Source organism: Struthio camelus, chromosome 1 (assembly GCF_040807025.1).
Source record: "Struthio camelus isolate bStrCam1 chromosome 1, bStrCam1.hap1, whole genome shotgun sequence".
Lineage (NCBI taxonomy): Eukaryota > Metazoa > Chordata > Aves > Struthioniformes > Struthionidae > Struthio > Struthio camelus.
Window position 1 is genome coordinate 14,735,278 of NC_090942.1, and position 17,175 is coordinate 14,752,452.

Genomic DNA, 17,175 nt, shown 5'->3' on the forward strand with positions numbered 1-17,175 from the left:
GATTAAGGTACTACCATATGCCTTTTGGAAATGAAAATGACTAACAGTAGGAACAGTACTTTCACATGAAGTCCTTGATCTTTATTAAGTACAAAGAGAGTATGTTACTGTATCACATTAAAATAGTTCTTTGGCCTAGCTATGTCATTAAGATTAGTCCAATCCTGTTTTGAAAAGAATGTATCTCTCAATAATCCTCTAAATTCGTTCACTAAATAGAAGGCTGGTATTTTGCTGCTGTTATGTTTCTATTATGCAAGTATTTTCTCTGTTGCTCTTCTAAGTCAGTCCAACAAAGTACTTAAAGGTTTCCCTGTGTTGTAACTTGGACCTAATATAATTTAAAGGACTTGCTGCTTGAAAACTTAAAATATTTTTGAGTTACTTTGGAAAAGTGCTAATAAATGAGCTAGCTTCAGTATCTCACACAACAAGAGACCTTCCCAGGAAATTCTATAAAACTCTCTATGATACAAAAATAGAAATTATAGCTATAAAATTTGAGCCACTTCTGCCAAACAGTGTTTCTTCCCCTAAAAGAAAGTAACTTTGTTAAGTAAAAGGAAGAAAATAAACAAAATCTAAAGAAGTATAATGAATATTCACAACATTTAATTAGAGATCTACTAAAGTATGAGGAATCATAATATCATATCAAAGTAAATTCAAGAGCAGACAGAAAAGCTTTGCACACCACATTTCAAAGCTAAAATAACCTAATTAAAAGATAAATTCTTATGCCACTATCTTACCACATAAGTACGATTTAGGTAAATGATACAAACAGAAGGAAAAAAAAAACGTTTTCCCAAGCTTTAGCATTTCCATTGTCTATACGGTTACCATAACATTAACATGAAGGATGTAAACTTCCACTACCACATTTCTGTAGGAAGAATAAAATTTAGGATGTTAGAGTGGGACGGGATCTCCTGAGATCTCTGAAGTCACAGGCAACCACATCATATATAAACCCTTTCATAGAGTGATCAAATGAAATTTGACCAAAATCTGACTGAACTTGGCAAAGGGCTACACATTCTCATCCCTCACTCCTTCACGGCAGCAGTTTCATTACAGCACACGCCTTCTCATTAAAACCAGCACAGAAAAGGATAAGGGTAGTTCTGTGGTTCTAAATGACTAGAACAGAGATGGAAGAATAAGACACAGGGAAAGACACTTTGTGTGACATAGGACACTTGAATGTCTTTGTCTTGATTCCTCAGGAAGATAGTTCTTTAGTTTACCGTGCCATTTTAAAATTGTAAGCTCTTGAAGACAAGGATTCTTCTATTTGCTTGTACAGATAATAACACGATGACAACCTGTCTTGGAAAGATCTCACTGAACTATTGGAATATACACAAATAAACAATTCATTTTTCAGTAGCCTTTTCTCCATTCTTAGAAAGTTGCTGTTGATTCCTGTTGTGGCCTGCAGAGAGCCAGTAAAAAAACTAAGCAAATACTGCTTTTGAAATCTCATTCAAGTCAGCATATAAAACACTAAACAGTGTGTAACAGGCTCACCGTGCAACAGCCCTGATGAAATCCAGAGATACAGTACATTTGTATCGGGGTCCATCAAGCTGGTCATTATGGCCAACCATGGATAACAGCTGGAGTGTCACAAGTGAGGTGATCTATGAACAAGAGACATGAGTAACATTAGACATTTTTCCAAATGTGATTAGCAATAGCCAATTACATTTTTTCCCCATTTGTCATCAACATCTTTCCCAAATCACCATATGGCCATATTTCTTCAGAAAACCACTCACACTTTCTCACTGATTTTCATGTAGTTCTGCAGCAAGCAGAACCAGAAATATACATATATTTATAGTGCTACATTTGCAGTACAGGTAGTGACACACACAGGCTTCACCCTTTACCCTTCCTATCAAGGGTTATTATGGAGTTCTAATCAGAGAGAGAAAGGCTGGCAGGGAGTTGAACATTTTCCATTCTTCTGCTTGACAGCCAGGACACAGTTTGAGTCCCTTTCCTTTAAATTCTGAAGATCTCCTCTTGAATTTTTCCATTCAAAGTTGGATACTCTCATGCCAGTTCATACAGCATTTTGAACAGATGGAGAGAATCACTCTACTCAGCTAAAAGACTTTCGAGGTTGGAAGGCTGGATAGCAAAGACTGCGTGCTTAAAAAGAGCATGGCCTGAAAGGAGAGAAATGTGCCTACTTATATACGCAGTGTCTTGATAGAGCCATCGATTATTTTGCTAATATAGCAATGTAAGTGTATTTTTCACCACCTTTTTTCCATGAAATGATAACTATGGCGTCACCAAAGTGCAGTCATGGGACGCTGGTGTTAAATGCAATCAATCCGTTCTGCCTCCACTACAAGAAATAGTGTCGATTCTTCTATCTCCCTGCCTCCACTCAGCCTCAGGGGAAGGAAAGAGGGAAAAGCAGAGGAGAAGAGACATTTTGCCTTGCCTGGGCTATAGCTGCAGACAATTCAGTATAACAAGGTTACATTCTATAAAGCACGGATTCTATAAAGCATCTGACTACAGTCCTACTTTCAAAAAAAACCAGTCAGCTATGACCTAGCTGTGTGTAATGATACTCATATAGAAAGAAATTTCTGGAGAATAAATAGATCAGGAAAGATAGCATCAATTAAACCTTCAGAAATGTGTGTTACTATAAAGCAGCAGCACTTAAGAAATCTTATCAGTATCAACAAAAAAAAATACACCTGAGTTATAAACCCACTCTTTCGCTGAAAGTGAACTTCATCTTCAAATTTGTGACACGGCTTGCAAGAAGTAAGAATATTCATTAAAGCGTTCCCTTAAGCAGACATACTGTAAAAAAGACACCAACCTGTGGAACAAAAAAGTTATGATTGCCCAGAATGGGGCAATTTTTATAAAACCTGTGTTTAACTTTCTTTTGCATGGCATAAGACAACAATAGTTTGGATGTCCTCCTTCTGCAAAGTATGTGGGATTTGGTTATGGAATATTGGCCTGCCTGTGCTGACAAAGACAAATACTGTTGAAGTAATTCAGGTCTCTAAATTACATTAAAAGTAGCATACTACTTACCAATTTTTAGCATTGACAGCACTTAAGAGAACTAAACTCAGTGTATGGTAAATGGTAAACTATTCAAAATCCAGTTCAGGAATCACTTCCAACAACCATCACTGACTTGAAACCAACCTCAAATTTGCTAGGCGTTTGGTATTTTTTTTTAGTACTTACGAATTAGAGAGCACATTTTTCCACATTCTTCATTCAACGAATGTCTTTATTCAGCTAATGAAGTCACACAATGGTGTAATCTGTTATCACAACTTCTATTTTACACCTCAGTGCACCATCATTGGCTAATCCTTTCTGCAATATATGCTTGCTGCTGCCTTGCACTCAGAAATTACCAATGAAAGCAGGTTATGTCCCACAGAAGGAATGGCATGAGGCTCATAAAGCTTCCAAGGAGCACACCAAAAGTCTAGATAGCTCAGAGCTGGACCCATCTAAATTTCATTTGAGACGCAAAAGTGACCTTGCTGCTACGTTACAAATATTTCAGCTCTGCTTTAAACAACAAATAGTAACCATCTTTTTTCAGCTCTCACTAAACGCTGTAGAGGGAACCTAAGGTCAGCAGTGTAAAATTGCTTACTAAAGGCTGACTCTACAAATCTGAAATAGTGTCAGACTAGGTGCTATGTGTCATTACGTTTTAGGATCGATATGTTACAAAACATATGAAGGTTCTGATCATCAGTTGGAGTAAAACAGTTATTTACTTAGCAAACTGCAACCCTCCACTCCTTTCTTTCACAAATACTCTATTTATTTAGCTTAATAAAAATGCCATCGCAGCAAAGTGAGTGCTTACACAGTGAGCCCTGGTACTGAGATTACTTAAGAAAGCAGCAGGTAGAACTGCCATTTTCCATTCATGCAAGTTAAGAACTGGTTTTATCTCCAAGCAGCCCCAATAGAGACAAAGAGAATACGTATCTAAGGGGATTAAATAGTGACCAGCTCCACTCAGACAGCCTACATGTTAGCTGGTGAAATACAGCCTATGCATTACATGGTAAAATACCTAACTTGTGAGTCTTTGGAGTGGAATTCAAAACCTAGTTACGGACATCTGTCCCATACCTAGAGAAAGTTAGGATTTCAGAAGGGCAAATCCAAAATCCTGCAGCAGGCACCAGCCTAGAGCTTTGTTTGCATTGTTTTTTCACCAAGTTCAGGAAGAATCAAAACCAGTAAGCAAGTTCTGCCACCCCAAAGCAATGAGTTCTTGCTTTTCTCCATTTCATACAAACACGGCAGGACTCTTCTGCTGATGAGTAAGCCACAGGATTGGATGACCTATTTATTTCAGTAAGTTGATTTGTCAAAAGACAAGATTCAGTTTCTGTAGATCTGGAATTGTTAATAAGTTCCTGAAATATTTTATGTTGAACCTATCTTTTTTGACTAGATTCATAAGAAGAAGTAGTTGTCTCATCCTTCTTCACCATAATAGTCAACTGGTTAAAAAGCCTTGTGGGACAAAGCTCGTTCAACTTCCTCTGGACACAAATGATTTGAGCGCCTCTTAACTGAATATCTAAAAAAGCACTGGGGTAGGGGGGGAAGGAAGAAAAACCCTCTGGGAAATCCACCTATCCGAGCCATCTATTTGTATAAAATTACACTCCTAGCAGTCTCTCTCTACGCCTAGTTACGGCACACACCTGGTAAACAGGATACAGCAGAATGGACTGGGTTTTGGACATTTATTTGTAAACTCCAAGTTTTGCTACTTCAGTAGTTCAGGTGGTGTAAATCTTGGGAAGTGATCTTTTCTTAACTGAAGATATATCAGAAGTTCACACCACATTTGGGAAAACACGAATGCAATGTCAAACCAATCGCACTTACCAAAAAAAGCAGTTTTTCAAGACTTTTATTTAAATAGCATGGACTACTATGGTTGTATTTCATTGTCACAAAAGCTTGGAAAAAAACATCTGGCAAGAACAGATGAGAAATTAGCCAGAAAAATTGTGTGGATGACAAAAAAAAAATTACTGACAATCTTTCGAACAAAAGAAACTGCAGTTGGAAGAAATATTCTAAAGCTATTTATGAAATAAAAATGTGGCAATAATTTAATCTTCGTTAAAGAAAAAAGTGCCAGAACACCAGTAAAAGTCAATGATAAGCAAATGGCATTTTCTGCAGGAATAATGAGAAAGTCTGAAGCAAAACTATTGATCTGAAAGACATGAAGGAACAGGGGTCATTGATATGTTTAAAAATCAACCAGGACTGAGCTTTCTTTGAAACATGTTTGTGTGAGAAAGCTACTGCTAAAAGCAAGGTGTGAATAATTGCAAAAGCGCTGCTCACAGCAGCAACCAGGAGAAAAGGACCACTCAGACTGCTCTCGAAGACTCACTGGTCAAATACAGACATTTAATCCTCTTGGGGGGGGGGGGGGGGAAAAGTAACCCACAAGCCATCCTTGAAGGCTGCACTTTTCCTATCAGACTGAGCTAACAGATGGGCCTAGCATCATTCCCCAAAGAGGGACAAAGGCTGGCTTTGTGGGCACGCCGGCTGCAGGGAGAGCACAGAAGTCCAGAAATGAGAGCTGCCCCTGCGACTGGCCGGGCTCTCGCCAGTCACATAGCAATGGGCCAGCAAGCATCTGCAGAGGTGCACAATCCCACCAGAAGTCAGAGCAGAGGCACAGAGAAACATACGCTTAGTTTCGGTAAGCAATGATTGACTATCACACGGAAAAAGTTTGCACAAGTTATGAAGGAAATGGGCCATACACATCTTCACACTGTGTGGACCATACTCAAATCCATCTGATACAACAACAAGGAGAAATGGTGCTGGCTATTAGAAAAAAAACGTTTCCTCAGAGATGCGATGCAATTCTGAGTGGTATGTTTAAAACTGGACTAGACAAAATACAAATAAAAGACAACAGCAGGAACAATCTCAGATGTACTGGAAGATCTGCAAGGTATTTTTCATCTCCATAGTCTATAATTTTCAATTATCTTGCTTAAAATGTAATGCTAATTGTAACTCTAAAGTGTGGCTTACTTTCAACCACAGCTTGAATCTGTTTCATGATTCTGAACTTCAATCTATGATAATATTAAGAACTTTCATTATTTGCGTTATAATATCCTCAATGGTGCTATATTCTTTCACAGTCATGCTAAAATTGATACGTGCTCTAGTGTTTTGCAGCACCGTCTTACAGCTCTTTTAAAGCACAAATGCAACCCACTGCACTTGTTCGAAATCCACTGCTGCTGGTAGTTACAGAATCACAGACTGGTTGAGGTTGGAAGGGACCTCTGGAGATCATCTAGTCCCACCTCCCTGCTCCAGCAGGGTCCTCTAGAGCATGTTGCCCAGGATCGCGTCCAGAAGGGTTGTGAATATCTCCAGGGAAGGAGACTCCACAGCCTCTCTGGGCAACCTGTTCCAGGGCTCAGTCACCCTCACAGGAAAGAAGTTTTTCCTCATGTTCAGACAGAACTTCCTGTGCTTCAGTTTGTGCCCGTTGCCTCTTGTCCTGTCACTGGGCATCACGGAGAAAGAAACTGGCCTCATCCTCTCGAGGATGATATGTATGATAAACGAACGAGAATCTTGCTTCAATCTCCTGCTTAATTTTAGTCAGGATTAATTTACTATAATTTTTTTTTAAATTAAATCTTTTTATATTTGTTATTCTGCATCTCTGTTTTCGCAGTCTTTTGACTTCACTTCGCCCACTATAAACCTAGATGGCATTTTACGCATTTAAACACCTTGGGCTTTCTCAAGGCTTTACCACATTGATGGCTCAGTCAGTCATTATGACAGCCAAACTTTCCTTCTCTTCCTCATGTTTCTACAGGATGATCCTTCTGTTTTTAGAATAAATGTTTATTAACCCTAACTATACGACCTTGAATTTCATACTGTTAAGTCCATTCCATTTGCATTAGACTCATCATCTTTAAAGTCATTCTTACATATCTTCATAGCTGCAAAGTTTATTAACCCCAAGGCATACAACTTTAAATTTTACACTACTAAATCCTTTTTTGTTTCTACTGTTCAGATCATAGAGGTCATTCTTGTATGGTACTTCCCCACTGTATAATCAGTTTTTACCACTTTGTCTCATTCTACCCACTCTTACTTATGGTGTTCCATTTGCTACATAAAACTTTTGGGGGAAAAAAAATATTGCCAATTTCATAGGCTTGACTCTTTTGCTTATTCCCTTTTCCCCTTCCTCCCTGTTGCAAATCATACTACCCTCTAATGTCTTTCAGACCACAGAACACCTTTCTGCATATTAGAGGCTGCTTATTTCTAGTACTTCTGCAGCTGGTTTCCTTGCTGGCTTTTCTATTCAATTGCAAGTGAAGTAAATATATTTTCTTCACCTGAGGAGACACTTCCTCACCTTGCCCTAATATTCATACTCTTTTTAGAATCAGATCTCTTCAATTAGCAGTCTGGCTACTAGGTCTACTTGTTTAGTGACTACCTGCAAATCTCGAGTTCGCTGTGCAGCAGCATTCTTTCATCTCTCCTCTATAACATTCCCTCCTATAATTTCTAATTATCTGTAGTCTCCGCATCTTATCTTCCACAAACCAACATTTTCAAACAATTTCTTAAAATTGAGTGACTGGAGAGGCTAATAGGAACCGTGAAGGGCCAGGAAACTTCATATGAAACTAAAAAGGACAAGTTAAAAAGCAAACCAAAAAACCCAGAAGGAGGAATTTTTTCACTAAAATTTGTAGTTAATCTATGACAGTTTTTGCCACTGAAAGTTGGGTGAGGTAAAGCTTTCGGTGGATTTAAGAAAAGAACTAGACACATTCATGGAAGGAAATACAATCACAGGTTAACAAAGGACATCAACTCTGACCAAGCACTTGAGCCACAGGTAGTAAGAAGCTGTAACGTATACCAGACAAAATTTATTCTACGCTTGCCCTGTTCTTTATTTTTCTCCCTGTGTCTGATATTAGTCACTGTAAGAAGTAAAACAATGGGATAAAAATACTTTTTGTCAGATCTAGTATGGCTGTTATAACACATTCATCAAAGGCCAAATACATCATCTGCATCTTCTACATCCTCTCATTTTGCCTGCCCGTTCACCCTTCTCTTGGGTCTTTACATGGGCTCTCTCACTATCAATTACTTCATTCTCTTGACAGTCTGCAGCCTTGAAAAAAAGATGGATAATGAAAATCCAGCTTCTTCCAGCCATCTTCTGGAACACTTTTGTTGCTAGCAGGTATCTTAAAAGCTTTTGCATAGATTAGCCCTGCCCATTCACTATTACAATAACAGAACTTTTTAAAAGTAGTTCAATAGTTCGTACATTTCAGAACTATTCTTAAATGAATCTTTCAGTTATAAATGAATTTGCTTTCTCTTCAGGATTTTTATTCACTGGGAAGAAGCTCCTTTTTCCTCTTGGCACATTTACTTCAGCATTAACTCAATTTGCACAAGGAGAAGAAGGAATATAAAAAGCAATTCACAATACTCTGCCTCAGTCTGCTCATCAATTAAAAGGAGGATAAAATCTCTATGGAGTGATGTCAGGATAAATCAGTATTTCTGAGTCAGTTCCTTCACTCTAAGGATCAATTAAAGTACTTTGAGCTCTACCCTAAAAGGCATGCTAGAAATTTGTTTAACATACTATTTTCTGAGAAGATCAAATTATTCCTGTGCTTGAGGGTAGATTTAGAAATCTTGACAGAAATTTATTAGACTCCTGGAACTGATCACGGGGGAGTTTATTTTGATCCTCCAAAACATACAAAAAAAGGATCCAGTGTGCTTGAAACCTGTTGGAGGTGCCTGCATCTTAATTATTTCAATGACTACCTGGGAGAGGCACTCCTAAGTACACGGGGTGCAGATATGAACTGTAGGTAGATAATTCACAAGTGCTCCCCTTTCTATTACACAATTTAAAATCAAAGCAACCAAAAATGGTAACAGATGGTCAAAGAAACTCTTGGGGAATTATGTTTACAGTTCTGTTGACTCCTTAAGTCAGGTAGCTTCATAAAGCAGACACCAGACAAAAACTGGCTATTTTTCAAGGCAAAGGCAGTACCTAGCCAAAAGAAGTATTCTTTTTTCAAAAGACACATTTCTGCATCAGAGGCCTCAAGTTCCAGGTGCTTTTCAGAAGCCAAGAAAGGAGACACAAACGTTGTTTTCTTGAAGCAAATTTTTATATGAAAAACTCAGGCATTGTGCAATGAACTAGGCATATAACCTTAAATCCCAAAAGCTATGAAAAACTTCACCCATATAACATTTGTCCCACAATGGCAGCATTCCTAGATATTACAAGAGAAGTACAAAATCAAATCAGAAAAAAAGTAACCTTAAATATACTACCAAGTATATATTGAATCTTAATTGTAGGACTTGATATTCACATTTGCACAAGGCCTCTAAATTTTTTATGTTATATCAGTAAAATATAAAACAGTAAATAATGATCTAATGTAAGTTACTACGCTCCCATTGCTATATAAATAAAGGAGTTTTTCTGTTTGTAAATAGAATTTTGCATTCACAAATAATTAAAGCAATCAGGATGTCTAACCTGTCCTAAGGACAAAAATCTGTACTGCGTATATGTCATGAACAGAATCCATGAAATCGAAGGATACTTCTCAGAATAGGATGTTTAAGAGTCCAAATTACCTTGCTTTCTCCAATAAGGAAAAATATGTTCAATATGTGTGTTAACTGCAGTCTATTTTTGGATGATTATGATAATTAAATGTTGAAAGAATATTGATCCAAAGCTTTTTTTTAATTTTAATCTTTAATTAAAATAACCACCCCAGGAGGATTTGACCTAAATACTTCTGAAATATAAAAAACCAGACATACTATCCACAAGGCTAGACAAATCATAACATATATGGTAGTCTGATGTGTGAGCTGGCTTTGAAAAACGACTATTAAATCAAATCAAATATGCTGTTTACAAGTAAAAATATTTTTCCTTGGGTGTTCCTCATCTGAAAATCTTCCGCCATTTAAGATAGATTCTTTCCAGTATACTGTCCATTGCTAATAAAATGTCTATAGCCTGCAAGATGCACTCAAATATAACGTGCAAAAACTCAGCATCTTTAAAGATGGTCCACAGTGACATGCCGCAACCTTACTTTTCAAGGGAAGCGTTGCAAAAGACAGAAAGCAACCCTACAGCTGTTGTGACTACATAAAAACGTGCACGTTTTAGTGGTTCTGTAATAAAAATAAATAGCAACAGAAATAAAAACAGAAACAACTCACATCACTGAAGTACATCAGTACTATCATACGAAACAAAGATCCCTCCTGACCCAATATGCTGCCTCTTGAAAAGGTCAGCAAAGGGATACTTAGGAAAGCGTATAATAAAAGCGTTAAGTATAGCGAAATCCTTTCTGCAGCACAGCTCCTGGCTTCTAGTAATCTGCATTTTAGAGATCTGAGTATTGGTATGAAATTGTTCACGCATATGACTCTGATCTGTTGAAATTTGACAGCTGAAGTTGCTTTTGTATCGTAAAACTGAAACTGAAAAGACTGCTGAACTCCGACGTTAATGCATCTGATCAATGAACTGAAGAAGTTTATTACGAGGTTGCATGTAAATACTAAGAAATTAGAAATGATGGCGCTGTCTAACTCGCAGCAAGATCTGCTTACATAGCACTGAGTCACACTAGGTTTTATGTCCTCAAACAAGGGAGATGTAAAAGAACTCTCCTGATTTAAGAGATATACTTTCATATAAGACAGACCTTAATTAAAATTTAATTTCATGTCTGACGTTAGATCCTGGACTGACAATAAGTTGAAAACAAAGCTCTTACACAGAAGTAATTCAGAGTAACAGTTATTCTCCTGTTCAAAATCTTCACTTGCAAAACCTGGACATATAAAGCTTATACTCTGGTATCTTCGTTCACAGGTACCCTTAAGCAGAACAGACAAAACCCAAGGAGGAACACAAGTCCAGCTTCCAGTTTGGCAGGGTACTAGAGCATCACCATGCAGCACAAAATAAAAGAGGACACCACAAGGTCACTCTTCTAAGCGGCTGGAAGGGGGCAGATGTGGAATCCCTGTTTCGAGAACGACCGGCAAAATAGCAATACTAGTACATCAAAGGGAATATCCTGCTCTCGATCAGTAGATCTATTACCGTTTAGGCCTGCCAGGAGCAAGAAAAAGAACAGGATGAAGACTGCGACTTAGGAAGTCAGTCCACTCTAGTTGCTCGATGAACAATGAAACCCTGAATGCTTCCTTACTGTAACGTAGCACAAAACCGATGGTTCTAACCTACTGTGAGAAATTTCATTTCTATTAAAAAAAAAATTGTAACCATAATTTAAGTATTTAGATATACCACAGAGGCTACAAATTTATAGCATCCATTTGCATAAGTCACTCTACAGAACGCAAAGCTTTCAGGCGCCCATGCATTGATAAGTCATGAAATATCAAAAATTTAAATTCAATCACCTGTTAAATGTTATATGCAATTGCAAAAGATATCTAGAAATATCCTTAAACCTCTTACATAGATGATTCTGAAAAGTGATCATAACTACCAGCTTTCCATCTTTTCTTCAGTTATACTTGGTTTTATCAGATAAAGAGCATGAAACACCATCTGTTAGTAATTAATTTAGGGGGTAAAAAACACACCCAAAACCAACTCCCCTTGCTCTTTGAACAGAACACTATTTTTCATATTCAGTTTCTGTCACTATTTAACACAACTGTGAAATTCTGCTAGTTGTGCCACATATCACTTACCTTTCCTAACCTGGAAAACAAAATGCTGTTTCAAACACTAAGTCTATGCTTTGGGTAAGAAAGGTAGCTATCAAACAAAATAACAGATGAAGTAGTGAACAAGTGTGCTATTATACTGGTCAATAACTGACCAATGGGTCAATGAATTTAACTGCACTGTACCTGTAGAAGAATAATATGCAGGAACGATATGTTCCAGTTTGAATAGGGGAGAGAGAAATTATATATCTTAATTTATTCCATTCTAAGCAATCTATTTTGATTGTTTAGCTCTTTGGAACAGTGAAAAAAACCCAAATGTATTCCATTTACATACTTGCAAAAGCAATGTCTTGTTTATTAGCACTGTATGGGTTAGAAACAGTATACAGCTAGTTAGGATTTGTCCTGTTTTTATGGCATTCAGCGATGATAATATTTGCGTGGCTAGAAGTACCTTTTAACCTATCCATACCAGAATCCCCACTGCAGTCAATAAATGTTACAAAAGAAAAAAAAAGGTATCAAAGAATCAACCGCTCAGGAAGTACTGGCATGGATGTCTGTTGTTCCTCATTAAGAGGAGCTCAAACAGCAGAGAGAGAACGTTGTACAGGGTATAACTATTAAAACCACTTAACCTTCCCTCGCTGCCGCTGAAGACTCAGACCTTCTTTGCAAAAGTTCTCAAGACATCTCGGTGCCCAGAAGATACATTAGACACAAAACAGAGGCAAGGCCATTACCGCCAAGAGCTGGCTGTTTGATCAGGACATCCAGACTCTTTGAGGCACCCTTGGAGGTGCCTGGCAGCCTGTACCCTCCTAAGGCTACACTCAATTTTACTAACATTTTGTCTAGAAAGTATCAGTGCAGATCTCCAACTTAACCAGTGATCAAAGCTAAACCCCCCAAACTATCTCTGTCCTCGCATATCTGGTCCTGCAGAAGCACTACGTATCATCACAACTTGATTGATTTTATTTGGGAAGCATACTGAGACGACTTGACTTCTCTTCAAGAATAATTTTAAGAAACCAACTCGAGGAACTGCATTTCTAAGACACAATCTTGCACTAAGAAAAAAGAAAATAACAGAATAAATGGTCTTACAAAGACGACTCTTCCGTCTCTAAAAACTGTTCTCAGTTTATTTCATAACAGAGAAATTGCGCAATATGAACGCTACCATGGTAACAACTCACTTTATTGAACAAGAGAGAAAATAATTATCCCAAACCTGCGTATCACGCAAGCCCATGCAGTAAATTTAGTGCTGCCCTTTTCCGCCTTGTGCTTTTTTTTCTCTTGCAAAAAGAAATAGATTTCGAATTTATACATTATAGCAAGCCAGGCACCATTTTGCTTTTCCCCTCCCACTTCTTTGTATATTTTACACCTCTTGAGTGCATGATGTGAAGGACCCAGTTACTTACAAAAAGAAAAAGGGATTAATGAATCAGAAATGCTCTTCCCCCTCCTGAGTTAAGTACAGAAGACTCCTATGTAAATGGTTTGCGCATTAAAAAAAAAAAAATCCAGCCCTTAGGCAAGAATAGCACATGCTTAGTATTCACTCAGTATACTTAAACAGAAACCCTTACGTTTATAGTAAACCAAAAGTTATTCATCTCTAAATAGAAATCAAACCTGATTTTCCTGTTCTGTCCAAATATTCTTTGTGACATCATGTGTGTGAACATATTGTTATATTTTATATACAAGGGGCCATAACATTTTCAGAAGAACTGCATGAGATTTAGCCATACAAATCCAATTAATGTCAATAGAAGTTGCATGGCTAAATCCCTGTGCTCAGCTTTGAAATTTTGGAAGCTGTGGGGGAGGTTTTAGGAGTAGCGCATGTGTATTATACAAAACTCAGTTTTCTCAAAGAGAGGTAAAATAGCATGAAGATACCTACAGATGTCAACAAACATATTTATGTGACTCTCCCATGAAAACCCATTCCTAGCTAAGCATGCCAGAATTTCTACAAAATCCTATTTTAACAAAAAAAAAATCAGTATTATCCTGTAGCCTGTGTAAAAAAATCTAATCAAATGTAATTATTAGTTGGATAAATTATTCTTCTTTTATCTCCTGTTTCAATCTTTTTGCTTCATTTGCAGTGGATCTGCCTGACTAATAAAAAAAATACTCAAGAATAAATTTAATCCTGTGTTCAGTTAGAGGATAGCCAAGGCAATGTGTTCGGATGTATAAAATTCATGTTTTTAAAGGCTACTTTAAAGAGGTGGCTTAGAAGTGCTGTTTAAAAAGATCTCATTTGCCACAGACTTTCCTCACTTGTTTTGGTTCACTTAAAATCCAAAACAGAGTAGAAATAAAATTACTCTCACCCAATTTTAGCAAAAAAGAACACAGCTCATTTTGGCTCTTTTTTGGCAGACGACTTTTACTACAAACAATTTCTGTCCACAGACACTCACGCGCACCCGTAACACAGGCTGTGTACAATTCTTGGTTCAGCGTACTCTTTTCAGGGAAATGGAACTCTCCTAACCACGCAAGTTTATCATATTTTGCTAAAAAAAAAAAAAACCCAAAACCAAAAAACCCACTTTCTTAAGCATACATTGTGATGCTCTACGCTTCACAAATACACATACACATACTGCTAAATACATATAACACATATAACACCTTCCTATGAATTTCGCAGAGAAAATGAAAGTGTAATTCCAATAGCTGAACTGGTGAAACTTACAATTCCATGTTAAAAAAACCACAGTTATTCACAGCTGCAGATGAATCCTTTTTCTCTTCTCCCAAAACCTTCAACAACCAATATCAGGTATTCACTTAATACATGTGGCAACTAGCTGCTTTTCATTTTAAGATATATTATTGTGTAAAAACAAAAACATCGGATATGTAGGTTTTGCATACAACAGTTTAACACATATATCCCAAGAGCACTATAATTGCAGAAGAGATAAAAATAATGTATTATTATACAATAATTTATTTTTGCATTTGATAGCAGTTTCTATATGGACACTTTTTTTTCCCGCAGTTCAAGAGCAATTCACTGAGGCAGTGGCACTTTTTTTTTTTTTTTTAAGAAGTATAAAAAAAAATCTTATGGGGAGGTTTAGCACTTGTGCTGGTTAAAAGCTTCATTTTGAGCTTGTGAAATGGTCATAATTACTTTGAAATTAGTTCTGTATCCTCAAAGAGAGGAACCACATCTGCACATGTTGCCTGAAACAGATAAAATTTACTTCACAATAAATGAGCCACTGCCACTAGAAGGAAAAACAGTGCTATGTAACTATAACGCAACATTTTTCTGCAGTAGTATGTTCCGTAAGCCTTATTTTCTGACTAAAGACAAATTTATAAAGGCATTATCATGTTATAACCAATATGTGGCAATCCACAACAGCTACTTGGATGGTATCTGAACGAGTAGCCTCTCTGGTGAGAAGCTCTCCACAAAGCCTGCTTTGAATTTTGCAGTCTTTACACAGCGTTACAGTTTCTGGGCCACAGGATTTCAGTGTATTAAAAATGTCAGCAAATGGAAATTGCAATGATTAACACTTAAACAGAATTAAACACGAAATTGCTGCATGAAGAAAAGACTTGCATCCATAAACCATTCCAAATGCAACAATCTGCAACGCCCTTCTTCTCATGTCTTCTACAACCTCCGCTGCTTCTCCCGCCTCTTGCGGCACTTTCCAGGTTCTCCTCACATCCCCTCAAAGGCGCTGCACCTCCTGCCCCTGCTGCCGCCCCAGCTCCGCGGGGAGACGCTGCAGCATGTCCTGGGGCAGCTCTGGGCTACGGCCTGGCTAACTGGCCAGCACCAGCCAAACAGAAACATAACCTGCGCCTGTGCCCGTGCCTCTCCTGAACAGAGGTTATGATGAATGCGGGCACCAATCTTCGTAGCTCTGAAACCTCTGCCCTTCTGTCAATTTTGGCCAGAATCGGATAAGCTAAAAAACGTGATGGATGTAGAAAGGGTGAAAAAAAATGGCAGACACAATGAAGCTAGAAACAACATCCAAGGAATTAACTAACCGTCTGAAGAGAAGATAATGTGACTATAAGGTACACGCTAACAATTATCAAAATCTAAAATATTAAGGATTGAAAAAAAGCTTGATCAGAGTTTCTCCTCAAGAGCTTACGCAGAGCGTGAATGCTGCAGACAACACAACGTTCGGGAGCGGAGGAACGCGCAGCAGCTCAGCAACTAACCACTGACACGTTTGTAAAGTCCTCTCCCTTTGTTTCCAAATTCTTTTAAGAAATGAACAAAATCTATATTTTAAAAAAATCATCTAGAAAACTGAAACAGGTTTGAGATTCCCAAGCAGCCTCCTCCAACCAAACTTCTTCTGTGGTCTGTAGAAGTACCAGTCTGCCGAAGGAACCGAGGGGACGCAACGCGACCCCAGCTGTTAACCGCACGCACGATCGTCTGCTTCACAAGCCGGCAGTTACTCATTCAGAAACGTCATTTCCATTCAGGTGACTAACGAAATAATACTTCACCGTAAGGTTTTTCAGAGGACAGGTTATAATCATTAACCAGATTCGAGGCTTCACGTTGAAGTTTCTAACTGGGCTTTTTTTTTTTTTTCTCCAAGGGACAGGCCTAGCCCTGCACTTCTGCCTGTGCAGAATCCATGTTTCTCCCCACTTCTTGACTGGCTCATCATGACCCAGCCACAGCTTGAGTTACAATTTCCAGTGACAGAAAGCAGCCTATTGAAAACGGCACGATTAATTTAACTCGAAAGCACACCGCAAGCAGAGAGAAATGGATTAAAAAGCAACAAAACCCTACATACATATGGTCTTATCTAAGACCTGCCTTGTTAACATTCCCCTTTTCTCAGACACAGGGTGCAGCGCTGGGCGCTGCCCAATGGCAACCGCGGCCCCCAGCACCCCAACCTGATTCCTTCCCCCTCTCCAGCACAACCCCAGCCTGCATTCAGGTATTGTTCCTCCCCTCACAAAGCAGCTGAAAGAAAGCCACTGCCAGGTTCCCAGCAAGCTGGGAAAGGCTCGGCTGAATTTAACCCCTCGGGCTCCACAGCCACACTACATCCTCTGATGCGAGAAACACGTACAACGCGGGTAATCCCCACGTTCCCCATAACTGCTAACTGCTTTATTGGAAAATTTCACAAAAGATACCGGAACATCTCTACTTCGTTTTGACAGCAGGGAAATAATTCTACGAAGCAGAAGAGATTCATTTTCTTCAGTGAGGCCAGGCGTTAGGATTTTCCTGCTGAGACCTAATGGCAGGACTACAGGTGTAAT

At 38.3% G+C, this 17,175-nt stretch overlaps 1 protein-coding gene across 9 annotated transcripts in view; it reads right to left on the reverse strand.

The window, feature by feature from the left end:
• ORC5 (origin recognition complex subunit 5) overlaps positions 1-17,175 on the reverse strand; it is a 74,489-nt gene that overhangs the window by 4,956 nt on the left and 52,358 nt on the right. For all 9 annotated transcript variants that reach the window (XM_068929617.1, XM_068929628.1, XM_068929608.1 and 6 more), the window contains one exon: positions 1,534-1,646. In XM_068929617.1, coding sequence (XP_068785718.1) covers positions 1,534-1,646 — 113 coding nt within the window. The remainder of the gene's footprint in view (positions 1-1,533; positions 1,647-17,175) is intronic.